The sequence below is a fragment of the Melopsittacus undulatus genome, chromosome 9, assembly GCF_012275295.1.
Source record: "Melopsittacus undulatus isolate bMelUnd1 chromosome 9, bMelUnd1.mat.Z, whole genome shotgun sequence".
Lineage (NCBI taxonomy): Eukaryota > Metazoa > Chordata > Aves > Psittaciformes > Psittaculidae > Melopsittacus > Melopsittacus undulatus.
The window spans coordinates 27,167,791-27,192,374 of record NC_047535.1 but is presented as its reverse complement, the minus strand read 5'-3'; the positions used below and the strand labels follow the sequence as shown (position 1 = coordinate 27,192,374).

Sequence of the window (24,584 nt, the reverse complement as noted above, 5' to 3'; positions counted from 1 at the left end):
GGCAGTGTGATGCCTGTCAGTGTTGTGTCGGAAAGAGCCACGTTTCTCCTAAGTAGGGCTTTGTTATGAAGTTCATTTGACTGAAAATATTTTGCATGCTTAACTACCTGCTGGTGAATTTCTCTATGCCAAGTAATGTGTCAGGAGCTACCGGAGCATAGTAAGTTAATTACTTGTGTGCATACTGTGAAGGAAAAGCAAACAGCAAGGCACCAGTGATACGAAGAATGAGACTTCATTTCAGTCGCCAGAGACTGTGTTGTTAATGAATCCGCTCAATCAGCAGGGAATTGGTAATGGAGATAAGGCCAGGTATGGCTGTGTACTGATACGGAGATTAGTCCCTCAACCAAAACATTGTTTTTAGTGAGGGCTTGCTAATATTAAGTAGTTTTTCAAAAGTACCAATGAAATAGAAAAACAGCCTGAATAATTATGGCTGTCTTCAAAAGGCACAACAGTGATGATGATTTAATGTGCTTTGCAGACACTATATAAATCCAGTATCTTGCAGATTTCATAGCTAAGTGATACACTTCAGATTCCATTTTATGATATATGTGACCATGGGCTGCCCAAATGCTGCTGTGACTAAACAGCACAGGGAAGTGTGTTCAAAACTGGCTGCTGCCTTCATCAGATTGGGGTGAGAGAGGTAGGGATTGCTGTGAAAGCACCTGACTTGCTCCCAAGCATCCTTGATGGTGGTACATGAAGATGCTCCCATTGCAGGGAGCAGGCATCTGTGCAAGCTGCAGGTGGGGGGGAAGACACAGGTGATGCTCTTACCTTGCCCTGAGGAAAATACATCCCAGTGACAAACTATGCCCTGAAGCCTGCAAGCTGCAGTCTGGGGTGACCATCCCTAACTGAAATCTTCATGCAGTGCTGGGGAAAAGAACATTTATTCCAGGTCAATAGATCTATCTATCTATCTATCTATCTATCTATCTATCTATCTATCTATCTATCTATCTATTAATTCTCTTGTTTGCTTATTTTCTTTCTCACTTTCTCTCTGTTCTCTTTCTCTCTCTTTCTGTCTCTCTCTGTTTCAGTCAGTATCTGAACGTGCACCAGTGGTACTGTGGGAGTGAATCTCCCACATTGTTCGCCCTGACTGCATCCATCACTGCAGTCGCTGTGCTGCCAGCTCCTTGCAGCAGCTGGATTTTCCCCACAGCACCTGCTGAGCTATAGGTGTGCAGGTTCCCCACTGCAGAGCAGTGCCGCAGGGAGGAAAGAGGCTCTATCTGTCCTGGCTGGGGAATACTGCAGGGACAGGGGACAGTGGGGCAGGAGGGGTGAATGCTGCCAGTGCTCTCCTCCAGCACTAACATCCATCCAGGATGTTCCAGCAATGGAATAAGATCCACCGTAGGAACATTCAAGTTTTTAACCCCGAACTTTCCTAATTGGAAAACTGAAGCTGGTTTTGGATAGTTTAAGCCATTCAGCATAACATTCTGGAAATGGCTGATACAGAACAGATATGAGAAACATGGGTCCAAGCATTCTCTGTCAGCTACAGAAGCAGTGCTGTCTGCTAGAATACCTCAGGCTGGACACTATGGCTGCTAATTGTCTTCCTATTTATTCCTATTCCTGATGCTCTTAAAGTAATGGTAGAGACATAGACTGAATATTAATGGAAGTTGAGGCCAGGGTTCACAATGTGTCCTTAAGTAAAAGCTGGCAATTCCCCAGGAACTCTCCCGGGAGCTATTTTACTGGTGCATATTAGTGAAAGGGACAGCTGGATTGAGAAGGCTGTTGTAACAGGGATGCCATTAAGAACTTAGTTGAGCAAAAGTTGATTGTCGCCTAAAAAGGAAATATCATAGCAGAGCCAGTGCTTGTCAATGTTTAATGAGTGATTTTGGTGACTGCAGTATTGTCTGTGTTATAATTAAACAGTAAGGTCCTAGTATGGTGGCTGTCTTCTGGTCAGGTTGGGATCTGCTTTGGACACTTCTGTTTATTGTAAATTACTAACCTGAGCCAAAGCAAAGGGTGAAAATAATTTCTGTAGCAGGTTTCTTTTGACATCATGAGTACTTTCACTCCACTAGAGCTTCTGGATAGGCTTTATTGATATCAACCCTTCCCTTTATTCCCTTTCTATATTGCTCTGTGCTCTCTGTGGGTGTTTTATTAACCTGCATCCTACAAAAATTCAATAAAAATATACAATTTTTTCCTCTCCTTCTCCTTTTCTTTGTTTTTTTCCTGCTGGCTCTCAGAGGCAGAGCTCTGGGGAAGGCTCCTTTGGTTCATTAGGAGGAACAGATGGGAATCAAGAAAAGGTACTTTCTGTTCCCATCCCCACCCGAATTTGAGGTAATTAAGTTACAATGAGGCATCATTTGCGTTAGCAGTTGCTTTGGTGAGATCAAGGCTATTAAGGGTACATGTGAGGAGTGGTAGGATTCAAGTCTGTGGTGCTTTGAGGAATAATTGGAAGTGTGTTTCTTCCCAGACCTTTTTGCAGGCAGCCTGGCAGCGAGGTCCACAGTGGGACGGTTGAGTCTTGCACAGTTGGTCTGCTTTTTATCTCTGCAGCTCTCCTCAAGTTTTGAGCAGTCCTTGCAGATGTTCTGATGGGAGAGGTGAATTTCCCTGCTTTATAAAGGAAGGGAGAGAAACAGAGCATGGAGCTCCTGATGGTAAGGAAGGGGGCAGAGAAGCAAGATGGGAATTTGAGATTTCCTGTCTTAAATGTCACGGCTTATTACTGTCACTGTTGTTCAGTGTTTATCTCTGAGCCACTGAGCAGGTTCAGCAGGAGCTTTGATGTTTCAGCAGGGTCACAGTCAAGCCCTCAAACAAAGCAAGATCTCTGTTTTAAGGACAAACAGCCCTTAGCCCACCATGCTGTTTTTGCAAGTTTCCCTCTTGCCTCACTCTTCCTGCTGTCTCAGGTCTGTTCAGTCATAGTTGCAGTTTGGGCTGTGCCCTGTGGGACCGTCACCCACAATCTGGTGATAGGGTCACAGGCACAGAGCAGCAAGCAGCCTGCTCAGCCCCGTTGCTGTTGCCTGGTCTGGGTGTTGGCAAAGGACGTTGTAATTAGTGCCAAGACAAATTCAGACCCTCTTCCTTCCTCTTCTTTCAAGAAAATCTTGAAGCCCCCAGGGCATCTAACAGCTTTTGGGTGGGAATGTTTCCTGCCTAGTTTTTCCTCTTTTTCCTCTGTTTTATTTTCTCAGAGCTTTATTCATGCTGTGCATTCTTCTTGGAATAGCCCACATGGAACCATGGTTTACATCAGCATTACAAGTGCTTGTGCTCCTTCTTCATCCATTTAATTCCATGAAAGACCAAACTTGTTTCTTCTTTTATCTTTGCTTTTTGCAGGATTGGCTTTTCCATTCTCTTCTGTTCCTTGGGAAGGTTGGTCACCTTTCTGGTGTACTAGTGGATTATCCAGATCGCAAGGATGGTGCAGAATAGGGGAGGATAGCCCAGGAGGGATGCACGTGTTCAAATTTGAGGTGCTTCATGTTGGGTTGCTTGCACCTCTGTCTTACACTGTTCAGTTCTAAGCTTTTTGAGGCAGGAGCTGTTTTCTGCTGTGTATGTGGAAGAATGTCTGTATTTGGGCACTGCAGTAATACAAGTATTTCTGCTGTCAAGGTCCATCATTATACAGCTATTGCCCTGTACAGGAAAAAAGGATAGTGAAAGAGAGACCCTTCTGTGCAGAAAGTTGTTCTGGGCATGACCTGCCCAAGGCACTCGTGCCCTGTCTGAGTCGCCCATTACTGAAATATATGTCTTCCTCTCAGTAACACAAAGTGCTGTCGTTGAGCTACTGCATTGATTCATAATACATCTTAATTCAGTAATTTCCATTAAGATTTATACTTTGAAAAATTATATTTAGGAAAAAATCTATTTTTATGTCTGTCCCCTGCCTTCATGGAGCTTTACTCAACTAGTATAGGAATAGAAGAAAGTAATTTACAGTGTCTTCATAGAAATTAATCTTCTGTTTTCTCCTTATAGTGTATAAGTTATCACTTCATTTATTATATGCAGCTCAGAAGTGAGCAGTTTTAAAAAGCCCTCAGACAGTTATGAAATGAATGGTGTGAGATATCAGATACAGCTATAAAAATGCAGAAAATGAGAAAAAACAGAGGATGTAGATGTATGTTGTCTCCAGCACTTGCCACCATCAGGCACCTCCTGGACCACAATTTATCCTCCCACTCAGTGAGTTCTGCGTGATAATTTCATTGATGTTGTTGTCTTCTGTGTGCTCAATATAAATAATATTGAAATATTAGAGTCACAAACCTCCACAGCTCATTAGTTGTGTCTATCAAGAGTTTATTGTGTGAGACACCCCTTTAAAACCCCAAACTATTTTACCAGTGCAGCTAAACTTAGTCCCTTTTTCACTTTTGTGTGGTGGTAAATTATTCAGCTCACAAATGCTAAAACTTGAAATGTTTATGGAAAAAGCTTGTTTTAGTAATTACACTTACTCCACTTTATTGTGAGCTTCCTGAAACATTTGTCTTAAGGTCCTGGCTTTTCCTGGTGTTGGCTATTTATCATACATTTGTGCCACTGACAGGTTGATAGGTACGGTGGGAGCTTCATGCAAGATTCATGGCAGCTTCGTACTTTTTTTGGGGAACAAAATTAGGATGCAGAAAGTATGTGTTGGGAAGGTTATATATTAAAAACATCACAGTGTTTGTGAATGTTTAATACAGATGTTCACACATATACTAAGGAATGCAAGGGTTTTGAAAACATGTTTTATATATATATAAACATATATATAGCATAATACGTGTTAAAAATTTGCCAAAGATAATTGAAGGTTACAAGGTTTAACTAAAGAACCCAGCAACAAACGTAGCATCTGTGGCTATGAGAATTAAGGAGAACATGCACCTCACTCTGTCTTCAGATTTAAAAGCTGCAGACAATATAGGATAGTTTATGTTTAGGAGCATGATTTAAAGCCTTTCTTTGCATCTGCCACGTTTTGGCAGTGAGACAGGATCAGTGACAGGATCAGTTTTGAAGATCAGCTTTGCTTTTGCAGCCACAGGGCTGGGCACTTCTGTAGGTCTGGTGGCATCAGTGCAGAAAGGAGTCATCAGGGCTTCTGATGTTGCTGGTAGCAGTTACTCAAAGGTTATCTAAATCCAAACCCTTTTCATTCCCTATTCCTGTATTTCTGTTTGTTCCAGCAACTGCCGGATAAGATATCCCTTATCAGAGATTGGTCTTGGGGACATTTTCTTCCAGTTCTCCAGAAAGACATGGCTCTCACATGTCTTGTGTACTCTTTTCTGTACTGTGCTTGCAGACTAGATAATGCTTAGACCTGTTTGGGTCTCAGCAAGCTCTTCAGGATCTTGCTCGTGTTATTTGGCCTAATTTTTCAAGCAGTACTTGGAATTTTCTGCAAGCATGAGTGTCTCATGTTAAACAGAGTGATGACAGAGAATAATAAAATTAAAAGCCCTTTTCCCCCAGGGTAGGAAATCCTGGAATCTTTGTTCTAAACAGCATTGTGTACTCTTAACTACAGGCTCTCCTTCTCCATCTCTTTGATTTTGATATGCCATCATTTTAGAGCAAGAGAGTAAAACTTTTCCCCCTAATATAGTGATTCCACAACCTCATTGCCTTCTCTGCAACGGTAAGGCCCTGAAAGATGACACTGATTTCTATCAACCCTTTAAGGGATTTTTATACCTTTACCCCTGTAGCTTTGTGGTAAATAACTCAACAAGAAATATGTCATTCAAATAATTCTCTTCTGCCTTATGTCTAAATGCAGTCATTAGGCTTCATCCTATGGGGTTCACTTTATTTCTTCTTCCTAAAGGAGAGGGTAAAGAAGGGCTGTTTTTATGACTGGTCTGGATCTGCAGCTACCTGCATGTTCTCCTGTCATAGTTCATATGGTGTAAACACCTTTTCTGGTGCCTTCCTGGATTTACTGATACATTTGCTTTTAAATGGCAAAAATGATGGTGAGGTCTCGGTTTATGGCATCAAGTAAGAGTTTTTGATTTTTTTTTCTTGTCCCAGCTAACAGAGAGAAACCCCAGCCTGACATTTTTGAAGGATCCTAAAATGCACTCAGTTCCGTAGTGACTTTCACTGGGATTTGTTTTAAACATCCTTTTTCCTGTTTGAAAATTTAGCCTGCTATTGTAGTTCATTACTTTGTAGCTGAGCAAGGGCACCACTTTCTTGCTCTATCTCAGTGTAGGGAAAGAAAGAAACTGGTTTTCTGTACTTGGAGTGACATTTCTGTTCTATGTTTCTTGAGATTTGTCTTCTGATGGAGCAGGTCGAGTATGACAGAGACTCAGAGGCAGAGGTTTGCATCTTTAGTCTCACTCAGCTAAATGCTGAGATGATTGGGCAGTTCATAGATGCCAGTCTATGCAAAGAAAAGCATCCCTGTTATCCAGAGCCTGTAAAACTTGCAGAGGTTCTTGCCTGTGTTGGTCTTTTAAGTCTTTAAGTTACCCATCAGAGCTGTTGCAAGCAAAGGTTGGAAGGTTTTTGTGTGAGGAGGAAATGCTGTTTCATTCCATCCGTCCTTAGTAACTGGTTGAATTTCATCATAAGAAAAGCCTGGAATTTCCCTTTGTATGCCCACTGATGCTGAATCGCATGGTATTGTTGCACATCTGAGATAGCCAGATACTGCTGGAAGTTGTGTCGGAGGCTGGCCACATTGACTTTCAAGTGAGATTTGGCTTTTAAACACTTGAATCCTTTCTGATATTTTTTATTTGCCTTGTGCTTTGAGCAGGAAGGCATTCTTCCCTGTGAGGGTGCTGAGGCACTGGTGCTGGGTGCCCAGAGAAGCTGTGGCTGCCCCATCCCTGGCAGTGTTCAAGGCTGGGTTGGACACAGGGGCTTGGGGCAACTTGCTCCGGTGGAAGGTGTCCATGCCCATGGCAGGGGTTGGAACTGGATGAGCTTTGAAGTGCCTTCCAACCCAAACTATTCTATGGTATGTGAAGATGCCAGAAGTTATCAGTCCATTTCGCTTCTGTGCTGCTCTTGCATCAAATACTTTGGCTCCAGGATGGAGCTATCTGGTGTTTACCTTTGCTTGCTGGTTCTCCCACTGTCTCAGTGGAAATATATAGTGTTTACTAACACAGGTGAGGACTCTGGGTTTTTGAAAACAGAATGATTTGTCAGCCCCTAAAAGGCCAATTCCAATTCATTCCAAATTTTATTTGATTAAAGGCACCATGCTTACTGTTGGAAAAATGAAACACAAATAGCCGTAAATTACTCTGTTTCAGATGGGTAAATGTCACACACAGAATGATGGGATATTTTTTTTTACTAGGTTTAAGTGAAACGGAGTCTTTATTTAGTGTCATGTTTTTACTTAAAAGCATTTATTTAAAGTTCTAAAAAACAAAGAATTCAATAAAGTAAGACAGGTGTAACTGCAAATGATTAATGATATAATTCTCAGTACTTTATAAAGTGTCTAATGCTGAAGAGATTTATACAGTGCAGAATGGCAATTGTGCTTTGATGGAAGGCATAGGTAATCAATACGTGCAAGCTTAGAAAAAGTGTTCTATTTCCTCCTTTAATGATATAGGGTTTTCTGCAAGGCAAGGATGTCTGGAGCATGAGACACTTGGAAGAAGAATTAATTTGAAATCTGTAGTGGAAGATCAGTTTCAATTAAAACTGCACTTGAATGTCTGTGGCAAAAAGCAGGCAGTTAGGCCTAAACCTTCTGATGGCTACCAGTGAATAAATTAATCCTTCTGCACTGTTCTTGATTAGATTTTATAGGTTGTGGAGCTTATTTTTTTTCTGGGTTTAGGATGTAATTTATTTACTTTGGTCTCAAACTCAAAAATAAACATTTTCTTCTCCTAACCCTAACCTGCCTTCACCATTGGATGGCCCTAATCCTGCACTGCTGGGAACAGAGATGTTTGGGTCGTGCCCTCTATTTCTGTCTAGAGCTGCTTCCATAATGGTGTCAGTCATATTGCATGTAATAATTTGCATATCAAAAACTTGTGAAGGAAATTAATGGAAAACCTAGCCATTTATAAAATTCTGTGCTGATTCTAACGAGCAGGTCTTGAACCTCTAAATCAGAGCTTAGCCTTACGACTGTAATTTGGGAGGTCAGGACTTGGAGTCACAGCACCAGCACTAAGTTGGGGGTTTGAATTGCTGAGAGTTTCATTACATTAGATTTTTTCTTTAATAATTCAACATCAGGACAGAAACGTTTTATGCATAAAAACTAATACTATCACATGAAGAGAGCAGATACTGCTAGGCGCTTTTTTGTACATTATAGATTTAGAAGGAAGTGAAGCAACTGTATTTATGGAAGGAGATATATTGCTATTAAATTAATCCAAGCAAGTGAAATTAATTTTTTAAAAGGCAGATTTAATTAACGGAGTGTTTTTAAATGATACAAAGCCTTTAAAGGTCTGTGGGAAACTACATTTCAGCAAGAGCCAGTCCAGGTACCTGGGTCACTTGAGGTTTTCACTCCATGTGGTGGGTGGTTTGTTTGTTTGTTTTACCCTTATGCTTATTTTATTTATTTTGACAAGACAGTTTTCACTGCAAATTGGCTGAGAGCTGGATATACTTTTTAAGTACACATATATATAAATTTGTGACAGGATGCATGCAAGGAGCCCTGAAATCCCTGTTAGAATGGATCTGTCTTCTAAGAGGAAAAAAAGAAATCTCCCCATTGACACCAGGATACTTAAAAAAGACAAATTTGAGCACACAGCTCCTTTTGAATGCACAGCTGAAACCACTGCGATAGCCTCTGTGAGCAGAGTGATTTTGAAAAGCTCACTCCGTGTTTACAACAAAGCCAAAAAGCAGGAGCTCTGGCAGGTTTGATGATTATGTGTAGCACTAAATGTTTTAAAGCAAATTCCCAAATTTCATGGAGTCAGTGCAAGGTTATATGAAAAGTAACTCTGAATTGCCAATTAATGCACTGCAAACTAATTACTGAGAGCATCCTGCTTCAGGAAAAATATCTGTGTTTGAGTGGAACATGTCTGGTTTTCCTTGTGTAGGGTTTTTAATAATGCTGTTCTCCTTGGTTGTGGTATATTGGGAAATTAACTGAAAGTGGCTTTTGCTGACAGTACAAGTTGAATTGTGAGGTAAATGAAACTGATTTTTAACCTGGGCAGATGATGTAAATGATTTTTAAATGATGTTACAATTTTCCCTAATTGTAGTTGAAAGTAAAACACTTTCTTACTGTTTTGACTCATAGAGCATTTGTGTGCAGTGGGTATAGCACAAAATCTTGCTATTGATTAAGTGTCCTGCTTTAGCCCATGGAAGAATGCATTTTGCAACAAGACAGATTAAAACCCAGTGGCCAAAGGAGCTGGCCTTTACAACTGCTGGGTTTGGATGGCACTAATTGAATTTACATATGCTTCTCAGATGAAAGGGTAAAAAAAGCATATTGGTGCGTGATTTGCTGCTATCTATTGAACAGATATGCTGACTGTAGTTCAGAAGCATGATACAGTTATGACATCAGGGGTCTTGGGAGAGCAGAGTTCAGCTCTGAGATGCACTTTCGTTTTGATAGATGAGCTTGGGCAAATTGCTTCCCTTCTCAGGCTGTCAATTTCCTTGTCTTTATACGAGAATAGCGTTGCTGATCCTTGCTGTAAAGGACTTCAAGAACTATGAGTGAAAAGTGCTTGACAAGGGCTCCGTGCTATTGTTTCAGGAGTTTAAACCACTGTTTGCACTCACAGGAAGATAATCTCTTAGTCTCTATTAATACAATTTAAGAGTTGGAAAGGGAGGTCCTAAGAAAAATCTGAAATTCACTGGAGATCCTACTGCAGCCAGAGGATGTGCTGCAAGGTGTGCTGCTGAGGGCTCCTGGTGTTATAGTGCATCTAGAGCTGGAATATGGTGGGGATGACAAAGTCTATGCCTGAAACCTTTTATTTTTACATATTGTTTTTATCGACTGCTCATGCTGGAGAACTTCACCAAATGGGCAGGGTGAGTTAGGGCTGAGGTGGACAGCCTCTGGCAGATGGAGTGATGGTTTGTGATACTATCTCTTGCAGCTCCACTGCCACACCGCGAGACACTGCTGCTTTCCTTCTCCCAAGCAGCGGTGCTGGTGCAATACTGTTATGAAATTCAGTTACACAACCTGGGGGTTGAGGACTCATAAATAAACCAAAAAGTAATCTGGAGCTGGTGAAAGCTCCAGAACCAGAGCAGGATGCACTCCTTCTCCTGTGCCTTGTGAGTTGGGTGGATAGCTGTGATAACAGTAGTGTGATATCCAGTAGTTTTTAAACTACAAAAAAAAGACTTTAAAGTGTTATGCTGAGCTTGTGGAGACCCTGATGTGCTGGGGACAGAAGCATTTCAATGTAATTTCTCTTTGCAGCTGTAGCATTCTCCACTCCTGCTGACCTTGAACAGTGGCTAGTGATGGGCTCACAAAATGCAGAAGCTTCTGTGGCTTTAAACTTCTGCCTGCAGGGTTTTTTTTAATCAAAAAAAGAGAGTAAAGGGGTGTGAGAGGAGGAAAGGTGATTGTTCGGCTCTGTGTTTGCTTTTGGCTAGCTGTCGTTGTAATACGAATGACTTCAATGTGTTCATATGCAAGCCACGGCCCATCAGTCCTTGGAGCTTCTCATTTACTGTTTGACTTGACTTGTTTTGAGAGAGTAGTTTGGATGAGGTGAGAACAGACTGTGCTAGTAGAAAAAGCAGGCTAATAACAAAAGGAAGTTACAGTATTTTTTGGCGGGCCTTTGTTCTCTTTACTTCCTCCATCCAGAGTAATTGGTTTTTTTCTTTATTTTCTTCAAATTTACTAACATACACTTAGCTTAATTCTTTCATTTTATCCTTTATGGCTTCAAAACCTTCAAAAGAAATGTGATATTAATAAAGATCATATTATCTTAGCAGAGTTAAGGCACAGACATGAGTTAATTGGTAGGTGTGAGGTCATTTATCTCATGAGAAAAGGTAAACTGTATCATAATGTATTAAGGCTGCAGCTTTAGGAGAGTTCCTATAACACCATGCCAGTCGATAACATATGCATGAGGAGAACTTGGGAGTCATGGATAGTTTTATAGAATAGTAAGAAAAAAAAAAAAGGCCATTGTTCATTACTGCCAGAGGCAAAGTTGGATAACTGCACAAAGCTAATGGATTTCAAGCTCCTCATAAGCTTAGAAGTCTCAGGCAAGAAGCGTACCTGCAGTGGAGTTACCTGGGGAGCTGAATTGCTTCATCCTCTTCCTTAAGAGTTATCCCAAACTGTTGAGCCACTGGAATGTTAACTGGCATTGGTATGTTTTAACAGGTAACTCTGGTCCCGAGCACTGGGTTACTTCCAGCGAGAAGTGTGGAGGGTCTCACCAGTCTCCCATAGACATCGTAGACCATCAGGCCCACATTGGAGATGAGTACCAAGAACTGCAGCTGGATGGTTTTGACAATGAATCTTCAAACAAGACTTGGATGAAAAACACAGGAAAAACGGGTATGTTCTTGTCTCTTTGTCTCCATAGCCTGCCTGCAGTCAATTAAAAATTCAAGCCATGTTTGACCCTCTTCCTTTTTAATTCTTCTGTTGTTTGGCTTTTGCTGCTTTTTTTTTCCCGTTAATATAATTTTCCAGCAGCAGCAGCTACCTATCTGTACCTCTGCATTCTGTGCAAAGCTAGTTCTGCAGATTGATTTTAAGGGGGTTTGGTTGAGGGTTTTTTTATTATAAAATAATTCTCTTGGTAGTCAGTTGTTCCTTAGAATAAAAGGCTGTATAAGAGTTTCAAGGTGTAACCTTGAATTATCTGCTTTAGGAGGCCATAAAATCTAATCCAAAAGAATGCTGAGATGCAAGGCTTGGGGAAAGGAAAGGGGAAGTCTTAGAAACTGGAAAGTTTTTGAGAAGTAAGAGCAATAAGTGCTCAGAGTAGTGGGGGCTCCCTAATGTGTTTCTGATATGATTATAGCTGTGTGTTCGTCTCTGAACTGACTCCTCTTCTGCCCCGTCTGTTCTGGCTTTCAGAGAAAAGAACAGTCAAGAGCACTGCTTATTTTTACCAAAACAGTTCACTGAAAGGTCAAGGTTGATTTATATGCAAAGCCACATGCATTTGATTACTTTTTAATTCTAAAAATGTAAAAAGCAGAAATTATAAGGCCACCCTCTTCATTTGACAAGGCCAAATCTTTTTCAGGGAATTGAATTAAACCACTAATTAATTCAATTTTATTTATTGGAAGTATATTTTTGTCTTTATTAACATTCAACATGCATCTCTCTATAGTTCTTTATGTAATGTGTTCCTACTCAGTGGGTTGCTAGCAAAACCCAGGGCATGTACCTGCTCCAGGAGCCTGCAACACAGCTGTGATTGCAGCATGACCTCAGATACGCCCATTGCTTCCAGGGGACTTCAGGTCTGAGCCACAACTTAAGAGTCCAGCAAGCACTTCAGATCCAGTTCCAGCAATTCAGGATCTTAGCAGGAGTTGGTAGTTATTACCCCTCAGATGAAATGGATTGACAGGCTGTGATCCTGCTTTCTTTCACCCCAAAGCACAGCCAGTTAACATAAACCACCACCAAGCATAGCTTGGTGTTTTGATGCATTACTGAGTTGTTTTTTTTCTCAGCTTCACTAAGAAATGGCTCCTGTTTGCTTTGAAATCCTGACTTTGTTGCCCTTTGTATCAGTGTGAGGTTCAGGCGAGGTTGAATGCTATGGAAATTTGATGCTTAATTAATCTATTCATGTTATACACCCTGCCCTTTTGGTCACAGAGGGGTGTTTGTAGTAACCAGCAATAAATACAATTAGAAATACCACAGAAAAGTGATGGTGCTGTTCTTCTAAGAAAGATGCTAATACTGTACTATATGTGTAATAGGAGCATATTGCTGTACATATAATAGGAAACCATCTTAGAATCATAGACTTCTTTAGGTTGGAATAGACCTTTAAGATCATTGAGTCCAACCGTTAACCTATCACTACCAAGTCCACCACTAAACCATGTCCTTCAGTGCCATATCTACATGTCTTTTAATTACCCTCCAGGGATGGTGACTCCACCACTTCCCTGGGCATCCTGTTCCAGTGCTTGACAAGCGTTTTGGTGAAGAAATATTTCCTAAGATCCAGCCTAAACCTCCCCTTGTGCAATTTGAGTCTATTTCCTCTTGTCCTATTGCTATTGAACTATTTCAGGGAGTTGTAGGGAGCAGATAAGGTCCCTCCTGAGCCTTCTCTTCTCCAGACTGAACCCCCCCCCCCCCCAGGTCCGTCAGCCATTCCCCATCACACTTGTGCTCCAGACCCTGGACCAGCTCCATTGGCCTTCTCTGGCCCTGCTCCAGCACTTCAATGTCTCTCTTGTAGTGAGGGACCCAGAACTGAACACAGGATTCAAGGTGCAGCCTCACCAGTGCCCAGTACAGGGGATCTGTCACTGCCCCGGTCCTGCTGGCCACACTATTGCTGATACAAGCCAGAACCTTGTTCTGTTGAACTGAAACATGCCAACAGATTTTCCAGTCTCCACACAGTTGGCAATGAAAGCTGTATCCTCCCTCTTCTCTGCTGGGTGATTTTAGCACTGCTGCTATATTTGATTTCCTCACCCATTGGGGTATGGATTTTTGCTGACATGTTATTGCTTCGCAGAGCAGCAGTAACTGTCACTTTTCATGGTAACTTACGGCCTTTTCCTGGTAACGTGAAGACCCTTTTTGCCTTGCTGTCATCCCGCATTACTTCTGCTGAGCTCTTAACTCCTCCCTTATTTTATCAAGTCCTTTTCTTGGTTTCCTGACCTGTTGAAGAAACTTGCCTGGCATTGATTTTTAAGGTGGTAAGTGGTAGAGCAGCAACCCAAGTAGGATGTTTTGGCTTGTGGGTAGAACGTAGAGGCAGGCTGTGCTGTAAATTGCAATGTATTTTGGCAGCAGAGTCTTGGAGCAGATGGCCACATGAGACCTTCATATTGCAGACTGACAGAGACAGTAAACTGAATATCTGTTTGAGCAATGGTGATGGATGTAGAGGGCATTTCTCAGCAATTAATGACTGGTTAAAAGAGACAGGGGTCCGAGGGGAAAGCCAAAGGCCCTTAACCTTGATACTCATTAACTGGCAGGAAATGTGTTACTCAGGTTATTGTTATTGCTATTGGACCTAATAATTTTTTTTTTAGGATAGGACAATTAGTTATTTTTATGCTCTGAAATGTGAAAAGGTAAAGAGGTTATTGCTCTGTAGATTTGCTGTGCTTTTTCTTGTTTCCACCTCCCTACTCCCATACCAGGTAAAGGGCAGACAATGTATAGAAAACAGTATTTCATTCAGAAAATAGAACTGGATTTTTCAAGCCCTTGACTAGAAATGTTTTTCTGCAACTGGCAAAGGCCCGAATGTGGGTTCTACTCTTTCATCACCACAGTAGCTGGTTCCCAAGTGGTGAAGATCACTTGGAGAGTAGTAGCACTCTTCATAGCTGTGTTTGCATTAGTTGTTTTCGTTTGTGCCACTGTATAATTAAGTGTTACATGTTGTCAGCTGGGCCTGAGGCTGATGAAGCTTCATCAAGCCCAACCTGTCCTTTGGGAAGAGCGCCCATGGGAGCAGTACCTTTGCAAGCAGTACACAGGCATTGCCACTTTACCTCCTTTTTGGTCACTGAGAACTTCTAAAAACTCCTTCTATTTAGAGAAACCTAAGTCAAATTCCTGCCAGAGGTATGTTTTTGTTAACTACTTTTCCTGTGTGATCTGCATCATGCTGGCTGATCCTGACCATCAGAGCTGCTCTGCTAAGGCAGGGAAAGAGCTGCTTTGTATCCAGGTTTATTTTTGCTCTCAAGACAGTGATGAGCATACAGTTCCATCCCTGATCCTGCAAATGACATCATGCAGTTGTGATCCCGGTGGCCGTGCACCTCCTCCTTTGGCTTTGTAATCTCAGTTAAACAGGGGGTTTTAATTAGTGGGCTCTGGGGGGTTGTTTCCTTGCTGTGCACTCCGTAGAAGTCATTGGATAAAATCAGTGCCTCCCAAAGTCCTGTAAGATGGTCTTTGCTTAATTCAGACCTGAATACTAGAGGTTACATGGGAGGACAACCCCTGAATCACTGACAATAAGGGGATGCTGTTAAGATAGGAAGGTGATGGGGACATGTGTTGTGCAGCTCAGCAGTGTAAGAAATACTGTAAAATGAACAATTAGATGAATATTTCAGATTGTACATCCTCCTAATTATCCTTTTAATTATTCATCTAAAACAAGTAAAATGACCCCTGACAGAGCCATAAATGATTTAGGAACTATCAAATATTTATTAGATGCAACTGAATCCCCACAGAGGTTTTTAACAGATGCACACGAATCTGCTTTTCTGTATTCCTCATCTTCTACAATTTTATCTATGGAATTTATAACCCATTGAGTGAGATTTTCGGCATTTAAAATACTGCTGAGCTCATTGAGAATTCTTTAAGGGAGGAAGAGAGCAGTGGTGCTTTCAAAGATTTAGTGTAAGACAGTAACTACCAGTAGTACCCTGGCTGACACAGGCAGTATCCTATAGCCAGTCCTGCACCATCCGTCTTCCTACCCAAACAATCTGATGCAAATCCAGAAATTGTGGATTTAAAAATAGCCCTGTGATGTTGCTGACACAGTTTAGAAACATCTGAACATCTGCAATTTAACATTTAGGTGGTTTTAACATAAACAATTTAGAGTTGAGATGTGTCTACAAGGTACAATTGCACCTGAGATGAGGCTGCCATAGCCAACTGGATGTGCTCACAGGAGGCAGCAGAAAGCCTGGCCCACAGCAAAGCTGCCACTGGTTCACCCACAGAGGAATAACTTTCATTTCACAATGAGATACTTTGTTTTTTTCCCCAAAGTGAATAAAATCCTCCCTCTTACATAATAACATTGGATTTGTATAAATGTTCCCGTTCTGATGACACAGTTGGCTTGAGAACACAGAGAAATCCTTGTGGATTATGCTATTCCCATTAAAAAGAACTCAACAAAACCAACCCAAAAACTTCAATTGCAGGATTCTGGGCACAGTGAGCACTGGGTCTGTAATGGCTTTTACAAGAACAAAATTCTAATTTTAGTTCTGTTTTTAAGCAACAGTTTCGTAAGGGATAAGAAGAAAGGATTTTGTAGGGAGGAATTTTTAGGAATCGCGTGTGTTACAAATAGGGGATGCTAGAAAGGCAGATGATCCTGTAGTAAGAGCAGCAGACAGGAATTTTGAAGCTGGCTTCAGTTCTTGGCTGGACCATAGACCTCCTCTGTAACATGTGGCAGCTTTCACCACATGATTTTGCCCTCTGTTTGGACCTAGGGCTTTTATTGTCACATAAAATACAAAGGCTTTTGACATGAAAAGAAAATACAAAGAAGATCCTTTTGACCCTTATTGAATCACATAATAATGTTAGAGTTACTGTAGTAAACCCCAGTTCTCATGGAGGATGCCTCACAACCTGGTCTCAGAAACATTATCTCTCATTTTACAGAAAGGAGGAGCAGGGAGCCTAAGGGAAGCACCCACCATGGGTAGCTATAGAGGTGGGATGGGGCACAGGATTCCTCCCTCCCCCCCCCAACAAAATAGAGGAACTCCAACAAACAGAAGATCTATTTTTTTCCTAACTTGTGACCTACAGACCTTCAGAGGTTTGTAAGGCCAAGGACTGTGGTCAGCCATTACTGTCTGGAAATGCATTAAACAGATTTTGATGGAGCTTGACATTTAAATTTTAATCAAAGTCCAATAAGGAGGGCAAAAAGTCCTTGAGAAATTTGGACTTTGGGATTTTCTGTGGTCGGCATAGCTTCATAATCACTTTCATAATTAGCCAGCGCTACTTGTAGGCTTTTTTAAACCAATCCCTGTACAAAGGAAAATGGTGACCTGACATTTTACTTGCATTAGAAGAAGTGTTTGAATATAATGAGCAGAAACTAAATGCTTCTGAAAAGCTGTGCTAAGACCGTCTTTCTCATTGTTCCGTGTGTGCAGTTGCTATCCTGCTGAAGGACGATTATTTTGTCAGTGGTGCTGGGTTGCCGGGCAGATTCAAGGCAGAGAAAGTGGAATTTCACTGGGGTCAAAGCAACGGATCAGCTGGCTCCGAGCACAGCATCAATGGCAAGAGGTTCCCTGTTGAGGTGAGTGGAAAAACATGTGCTTATGTTCTCTAAAAAAAAAAATGAAATCAGAATGTATTGCTGTAGCTTGAGATGACTGTGAAATAGGGCAATGTTTCCTCCAGTGAACATATCACTTTCAAGGCCCTTCCGGCCCTTGCAGCACTCTATCTATCATCTGTTATGTGCTTTTGCAATGTCAGCTCTGAGCTCAGCTTTGCTACCATTGCCAGCTCTCATGTCCCATGGGTTAAGTTGCAACAGCCACTTTTCTCATTTCTCCCATAAGCTTTTCATGTGTGGGAGGATCTCCTTGTGAATATCCGCAAAGTGACCTCATTGTCCTCCAAATGTTTTCTTTCCCATGATGCTTACAAACAAATAGCAGCATTTTGGGAGCCTCCATGCTGTCTTCTATTGCTATTCCTTGCACACACAGGACCCTTTCTCTGCATGTATTCCACTGCGCTCCCTTGCCTTGTTTTAGTGGGATATCTCCATAGATCTGTGCAAACAGCAGTGCGTTTGCTCTGCTTCTGCAGGAGCCAGCTGGACCTGTCCCAACCCTGGTCTGACAGTGCCCAGCTACCACAGCACAGAGCTGTGCCACACCAGGAGGAAGGTGTTGACTTCGGCACAGCACCCTGTGAGCATGGCTGTGCTATGGCATGATGCTGGGTGACTGCCTGCAACAAGGACATGCCTTGAGGTAGCAGTTAGGGTTCCAGCACTGTGGGTGCTGTGAAGCCCTGTGCAGCTGGATCTCAGCTTGTGACTGGTAGTCCTAGGTCCCTCTCTCCTCAGCACAAAGTTTTCTGTGTCAATAGAGTTTGTTGATACTTTTCACTCTGTATTCAAGGTTTTGGTGGGCTAAAACAGATGTTATCTAGGATTACCTTTGCCTGTTGGGAGGCAGATAAGCACTTTCAGAGTGTGACATGTGGATGTGAGCAGGTTGACGGGAGCTGCACTTGGGGGCAGAAATGATTGTTTTGTGAGCTGGGTCTTGCAAGAACTTGATTCAGTCCCCAGCCTCCCATAATTGGTCAAAATGCAGCTTTAGACAACTCATATTTTTCAGGAGGTGGGAAGGGGTCTCCAAAGCACAAAGGGATGTTGTTAAAAAACCCTGAAGCATGACCAGATCCTTTGGTTATCGCCTCCCTTCTCCAGCTGCCCCATCACATGAGAATTAGAAGCCATTTTTTTGTCTCAGTTCTGAACCTGTACGTTGGATGTTCTGTGAGACAGAGATTTTTTTTTAATCTTAATGAGCTTTTCCAACAGCTTTTGGCTTGATGTAGCTGTGATTTCTCACAAGGGGCCACCCCTGAACACATGGAGTAAAGACCCAAACATTGTCATGCTGCCCTGTCTGTCTCAGTTGGCAATACTTTGGAAACATATTTCTGGGTGGCAGAAGCAGCACTCGGGAAGCAACAGAACCAGTCAACTCCCTTCTGAAATTTCAGGGAGTGGAGGTGGCAAAGGAGCCTGGACCTTCGTGTCTGTCAGAAATAGAGTTTGTGAAGTGGAAATACTTTTGTGCAATGCCAGGGCCGTTTGATGCTGGCTTGATGAATGGAAGCTGGTTTAGTTGGGGAAAAAAAAAGCAAATTCCTAAGAAATAAGTTTCCTTTGTTTTAAATATTCTTCGTTTCCTCTTCAGTTGGTTGGAATACTGATTTTTCCTACTTTAAAATTGGATGGGGGGGTGAGACTGTCTTTCAGAATTTAGGTCAGACTTTCTGAATGCTGTGCAAAATAAATTGCTTTATTGGATAGGTTTAGTGTTAATCCTAATAATGAAATGTAATTTTCCAAGTGATTTTTATTCATTGCAATGAGGAACTTTTATTCTCTGGCCTTCCTGGGTATGATGGCATTAGCAGAATTCCCACAGCCTTTCCTTTACTATTTTGTAAAGGAAGAAGAGCTTCCAAAGTGAGCCTTTCCAAGTTGTGATGCAACATGCCTCCTGCCCAAGAATTCCAAAGTTCAGTCACATGCTGAAAAGGATTTTCATGGGTAGATTTTGAAGGATCCAGTTGATGCAAGGTGATAAAACTGCGTCCCCTTTCCAACACATGCTCAATAGTTGGGATTCGCCCTCTCAAACAGTAACTGTATATGAATACATGGTGGAGCTTTTAATTGTGATACTAATCATAGTTCAACTTCCATCTGTCTGATGCAACCTTAATTGCCTGGTGCTGGGAAGTCTGTGCCAGAGATGCTGTACTTCCTTTGAGCAGTGGAATTTCTAGGAAGGCTGTAGAAAGGAAAAACCAAAATCCTGTCCTACAGAGAGCAAAGCCCAAATGATTCTGATTATTCTGAGCCCATGGAGGTAGATAAAGCTTTTGAGGAGCACTCAGCTATTGGCATTCCAGGTCTGCAGCAGTTACAGTGGGGATGCAACTGAAAGGAAACATTTTCTGAGTCTAATTGTGCAACCAGATGTGGACTATGCAAAACCCATTAGTTCCAAGCACATCCCAAGGGAACACAGATCAGCTTCATCCATAGTCTCTGCTCTGTGTACATGAAGTTTAGAAGTTGTTTTTCCTTTGGGAAACAAAGTGCTTGCTGGTAGTCTTTTTTTCTTGAAGAGGATGCAGAAACTAATTAGAAATGTCAGATATAATACAAAGCATTATTGTTTGACCGTGTTGCTTGGTTTTTATTATTACAACTAATGTGTCAGATGGTAAGACTGTCTATGTTAATTGGTTTCCTTCATTGAAGCCCATCTGGATCATATTTTTTTGTGATTTATATGTTGAATTAGTTGGAAAGATATATGAGAACATCCTTTTGTTTCCTGCTTTCAAAGGTATGTTGAATCAAAGGTGTATTATCTTATACTACTCTTATGCATATGTCGCATATTGTGATTCCTTTTCAGACCATGGGACAGGTAATGGTATTCCTTCATTATGTTATCTTGATTGCTTATTTATTGATTAGAGTTTCCTTGGTGATACTTGAGCCTCATGAAGCCATTTACGAGCTTGGCTGTCTCTGAAGTAGCATTCATGAATAGACATGAGTGTTTCCAACTTCCATCCACATCCAAGTTCCAGTTTGATACCTGGCCTGGTCAGCATTAGCCTGAAGTTTCTTCTTCCCTCCTTTTTGCCATGTTAGCACTATCATCTAGGTGAGGCCAGCAACTGGTGCTGTGACGCTGAAGATAAAAGCGATACCATTAGCTTATTGCTGTGAGTGGAACATGAATCCTAATGAGGATGTGGGCTCTGTGCCAGTTTAGAAAAAGCCTCTCCTTTTTTCCTCAAGCTAAGGAAAGTTTTTAACATTGCATTCTCTCAATTTTAATGAATTGCTGACTCCTTTGTATTTTGTTACTGTTTTTCCTGCTATAATTACTCAGGTGGTTGTTCTTTCTGAAGTCGCAGTGGTATAAATGAGCATGCAAACGCTGGAAACCATTTAAATGGTGAAGTGACAAAATTAAAATCAAGATGATGTGCTTCCCCCAGGCCAGGAGAGAACTCAGGTTCCCCTCATTAGAGCCAAGATGAGTAATTGCAGTGCTTTAATCTCCTGTGTCACCACACCGGTTACCAGCCCTGCCTGTGCAGAGCTTGCGGCACGCTGTGCCTGCTGGGAGGGAAACCCACTGCTTAATATTTCATAGGCAAGAGAAGAGCTGATGTGGCATTGCTGTGCTGTGCTGTGCTGGCGGAGTTGGGCACCACCATACCAGCATAACTGTGCATTCATCTTTTTGAGCTGCTTCGTACTCATTTTTATGCAAAATGCTGATTATTTCTGTGAAGAGCAGAAATCAGAAGAGTGATTTTAATCATGACTCTGTTAATTTGATATGAGCTTTGGCTGTTTATGAGCTTTCTCTTTAATGGTGCTAATTGTCAGTTATGATGTGAACACCATTATACAGTACTATACAGTAATTTATTTAGTAAATGAGAATCTTATTCCAAGGACCATACTGCAATATGCCATAGAGACCTCATCCCTTTAATCTTACATGAACAAACTTGCACTGTCTAGGCCAAATCGGTAATAGGAACATCAACTTGGCTTCTGGAATAGCAGTGTGATTTCATACCCACAAGTGCCAACATGCATGTTTTTGGAGATCTCAAGTAGTTTTCCATTTAAAACAAAACAAAACCAAAAAAAGAACCCCAACAAAACCCCACAAACCATCCCAACAGAAAATGAAGAGCTTTAGTACACTTTCATGTCAATTAATGGGCTTTTATGTTTTGCTGATAGATTCATTTTACTAAATTATTATTACAAAACAATCATTTGCATTAACAATTCTTGCTTTTCTTTAAGCCTGCTTCTTAGAAGGTTTTCCAGGTTCTAATGCTGTCTTTGTTCTTGCTACTGCTTTGATTTTCTTCCTTTTCCCTTTGAATATACATACTGACTTCAGCATGGTTTAGATCCTACAGCTGTGCTCTAATTTGAATGCTCAGGTCTCCTGGCTAAAGTTTATCACCCTGTGCTATCCTGCCTCTCATTATATCACTTTAATCCTGATGTGTTATATTATCACAGGCAGAAGACCGTCAGTGTCATTCCTGTAGAAGAAATGTGTGGTATTCAGTGCACAAAAACCTTTTCTGCAGGGAGTAAAGTGAGAGTAGTTAATGCTTTTTGTTTTATCCTGGACATTAAGTCTTTCTATCACAGCTGGAATCCTCTACAGTGTATGTCCAGCCTTGTGTCTACCCTTGGATTGCAGGGGAGATTGACTTTTTAATGTTAGAATTGTGATCTCTTCTGTTCTTTAGTTTTATTCTTGGTGCATTTGTAAGTCTGTTTGGATTTGTGCATGCTTTTTGACATTACAAGATGAATGTATCACAGTATGTTTTCTGCATATATTGGAGAACTAACACCCTATGTTGCCGTGTTGCAGCTGGGTTTATTATTTCTGGCATCCAGCATACCTGGTAATTGTAATTTAGCAAAGATCTCTCGCATTGGCTTCAAGCACAAGTGAAAACTGATTGTGAAACAGGGAGCCAGCCTTGGTTTTATTTCTTTATATTTCGTTTACTAGTTGCTGTTCAAATTTCCTTGCATCCATCTGTCAGGATGTCGCAAAGCAGAAGTCAATGATGATGATGGAGGGATCTAAAGGGGACCATTGGGAATATATCACAGTGAGAGACTTGAAGTAATTTTACTGTATTATTTCTCTCGAAGGACCAAATCTACACTTACAGAAGGGTACTTAGACCTGCCAGTGACTTTGATGGGAGATGTGCTGGTGAGACTCTGCATGAGAATTTGGCTCCATACTCATGGTGCCTGTTTTGTAGAGAGACCAGGGAATTTAGCATGCACTGCTTATTCCATCTACATCTCTTAGAACACCCCTGACTTAATCATTCAGGCAGAGATGGCTTGGGGATTTTCACATTTAGCAATTTTTTTTTCTTCTTTTTTTCAAACTGATACTTCCCATGGTTGTTTTTTGTGGTTGGTTTTCTTACCGTTTTCTGTACCCCTTTTCCACATAGTCTTGAGGTTTAGATAGCCATAAAATACTCTAAAAATACAAATGCTAAAAAACCAAAACTGCTGCTGTCTTATCTCCAGTAATACAAGATTTTACTCTAGGAGTCTCCAGACTTTACTTGTCTTTGCTCTTCCCACTTTTAAAGCTTTTTCAGGTTTCTCATCGTCAGGAAATCAGTGTGTCGTAATTTTAAAACAAAAATGGATGGATAGACTGGGCACATGGGTGAATTTCCATCATGCTGCACTGTAAAGACCGTGAGCAAGGGAAGTTAAACATCATCTTATTGCTGTCTGGTTTACTGTGTTATTTTCCTTAATGTAGCTGATGCAGTATCTCCTCACAAGTTGTCTTTAATGCCTCCCATGTACTGACAGGAGAATCAATTGAGACTTTAATTAATGACTTCATTGTAATCAAGGTTCTATTTTATTGCAGAATGCTTCATCTCATAGTAGTGAAATATTTAGTCTCCATCTGGCTGATCTTTTCTGTGAATGTCCCATGATAGCTAAGAAGAAACATGAGAGGATGGTCTGAAATTAAAATATGTTTAGTGGAGGGGTTAACGTGTCTTGGGAGTGTTCATGTGGAGACCCAGACAGAATTTAGGGACGTAACAGCACTTTGGTTTTATGGCAACATCTTCCTGCTCTATGCCAGGCATCAGTAATTTCTAGAGTGAGTTGCAAATGTTACACTGCATCCAGGGCTTTATACTGTAGTAACTATCCAGTAACACAAACCAGATATAACTCTTTTCAGGTTAGCTGGGAATGTCCTGCTTTCCCCAAAGGATTTCCAATGTCTTGTTGAAAAGTTTGGAGGCAGTAACACTACACAGCAATTACAGTATGTTAATGATGAGCTAAGAGTTTTACATTCCTCTTAACATAAATCCCTGATTTTCTACATGATTAATTGGAATCTGAAAGACTGACAAGGAGAAGGAGGATCAGATGGGGTGAAAATAAGAGATAAGAGGCTGACAGCTAGCTTTTCTTGTAAAGGAGAGTTATTTTGAATAGGAGGAAAAAATCAATACAAAGGTTGGAGAATTTGACAGAGTTGTAAGAGCGACTTTAATGAAAGGTAGCAGATTCAGTAGGATTGTTACTTGAAATATGGGATTGTCTGAGTTAGAAAAATGGGACTGTTTCTCCCCAGCTGTAAAGGTGAGCTTTATGTGCTGAGCTTACATGCTTAGGCCACTGGATTTACTGGCATTCACTCTGGGCACTCAAATGTGGCAAGAAAAGGGAAAAAAAAAGTAAGTATGGGAGATTGATAAATTCTGTTCTTCTAGAATAGTTATTTTGTTATGGGAAGAGAAGGAAGAGGCTAGGAGGTGATAGCTGGTTTTGCTGCTTCTCCATAGAATCATAGAATAGTTAGGGGTGGAAAGATCATCCAGTTCCAATCCTCCTGCCATGGGCAGGGACACCTCACATTAAACCATGTCACCCAAGGCTCTGTCCAACCTGGCCTTGAACACTGCCAAGGGTAGAGCATTCACAGCTTCCTTGGGCAACCCATTCCAGTGCCTCACCACCCTTATAGTAAAGAATTTCTTCCATATATCCAATCTAAACTTCCCCTGTTTAAGTTTTAACCCATCACCCTTTGTCCTGTCACTGCAATCCCTAATGAAGAGTCCCTCCCCAGCATCCCTATATCCCCCTTCAGATACTGGAAGGCTGCTCATGTTAGGTAAGCTACCATGTTAGAGTGTCTGACAGGCTTCTGCAAGGTAAAGTGTTTCATTATAAGGAGGTGACTTCATTTGGCCATAGTTGTAAGGAACAAGCTAAGAT

General features: G+C 41.3%; 1 protein-coding gene across 1 annotated transcript in view; it reads left to right on the top strand.

The window, feature by feature from the left end:
- The window catches only part of PTPRG (protein tyrosine phosphatase receptor type G), a 405,849-nt gene that overhangs the window by 203,197 nt on the left and 178,068 nt on the right, over window positions 1-24,584 (top strand). Inside the window, exons 4-5 of the mRNA XM_034065923.1 lie at window positions 11,384-11,563; window positions 17,116-17,264. Coding sequence (XP_033921814.1) covers window positions 11,384-11,563; window positions 17,116-17,264 — 329 coding nt within the window. The remainder of the gene's footprint in view (window positions 1-11,383; window positions 11,564-17,115; window positions 17,265-24,584) is intronic.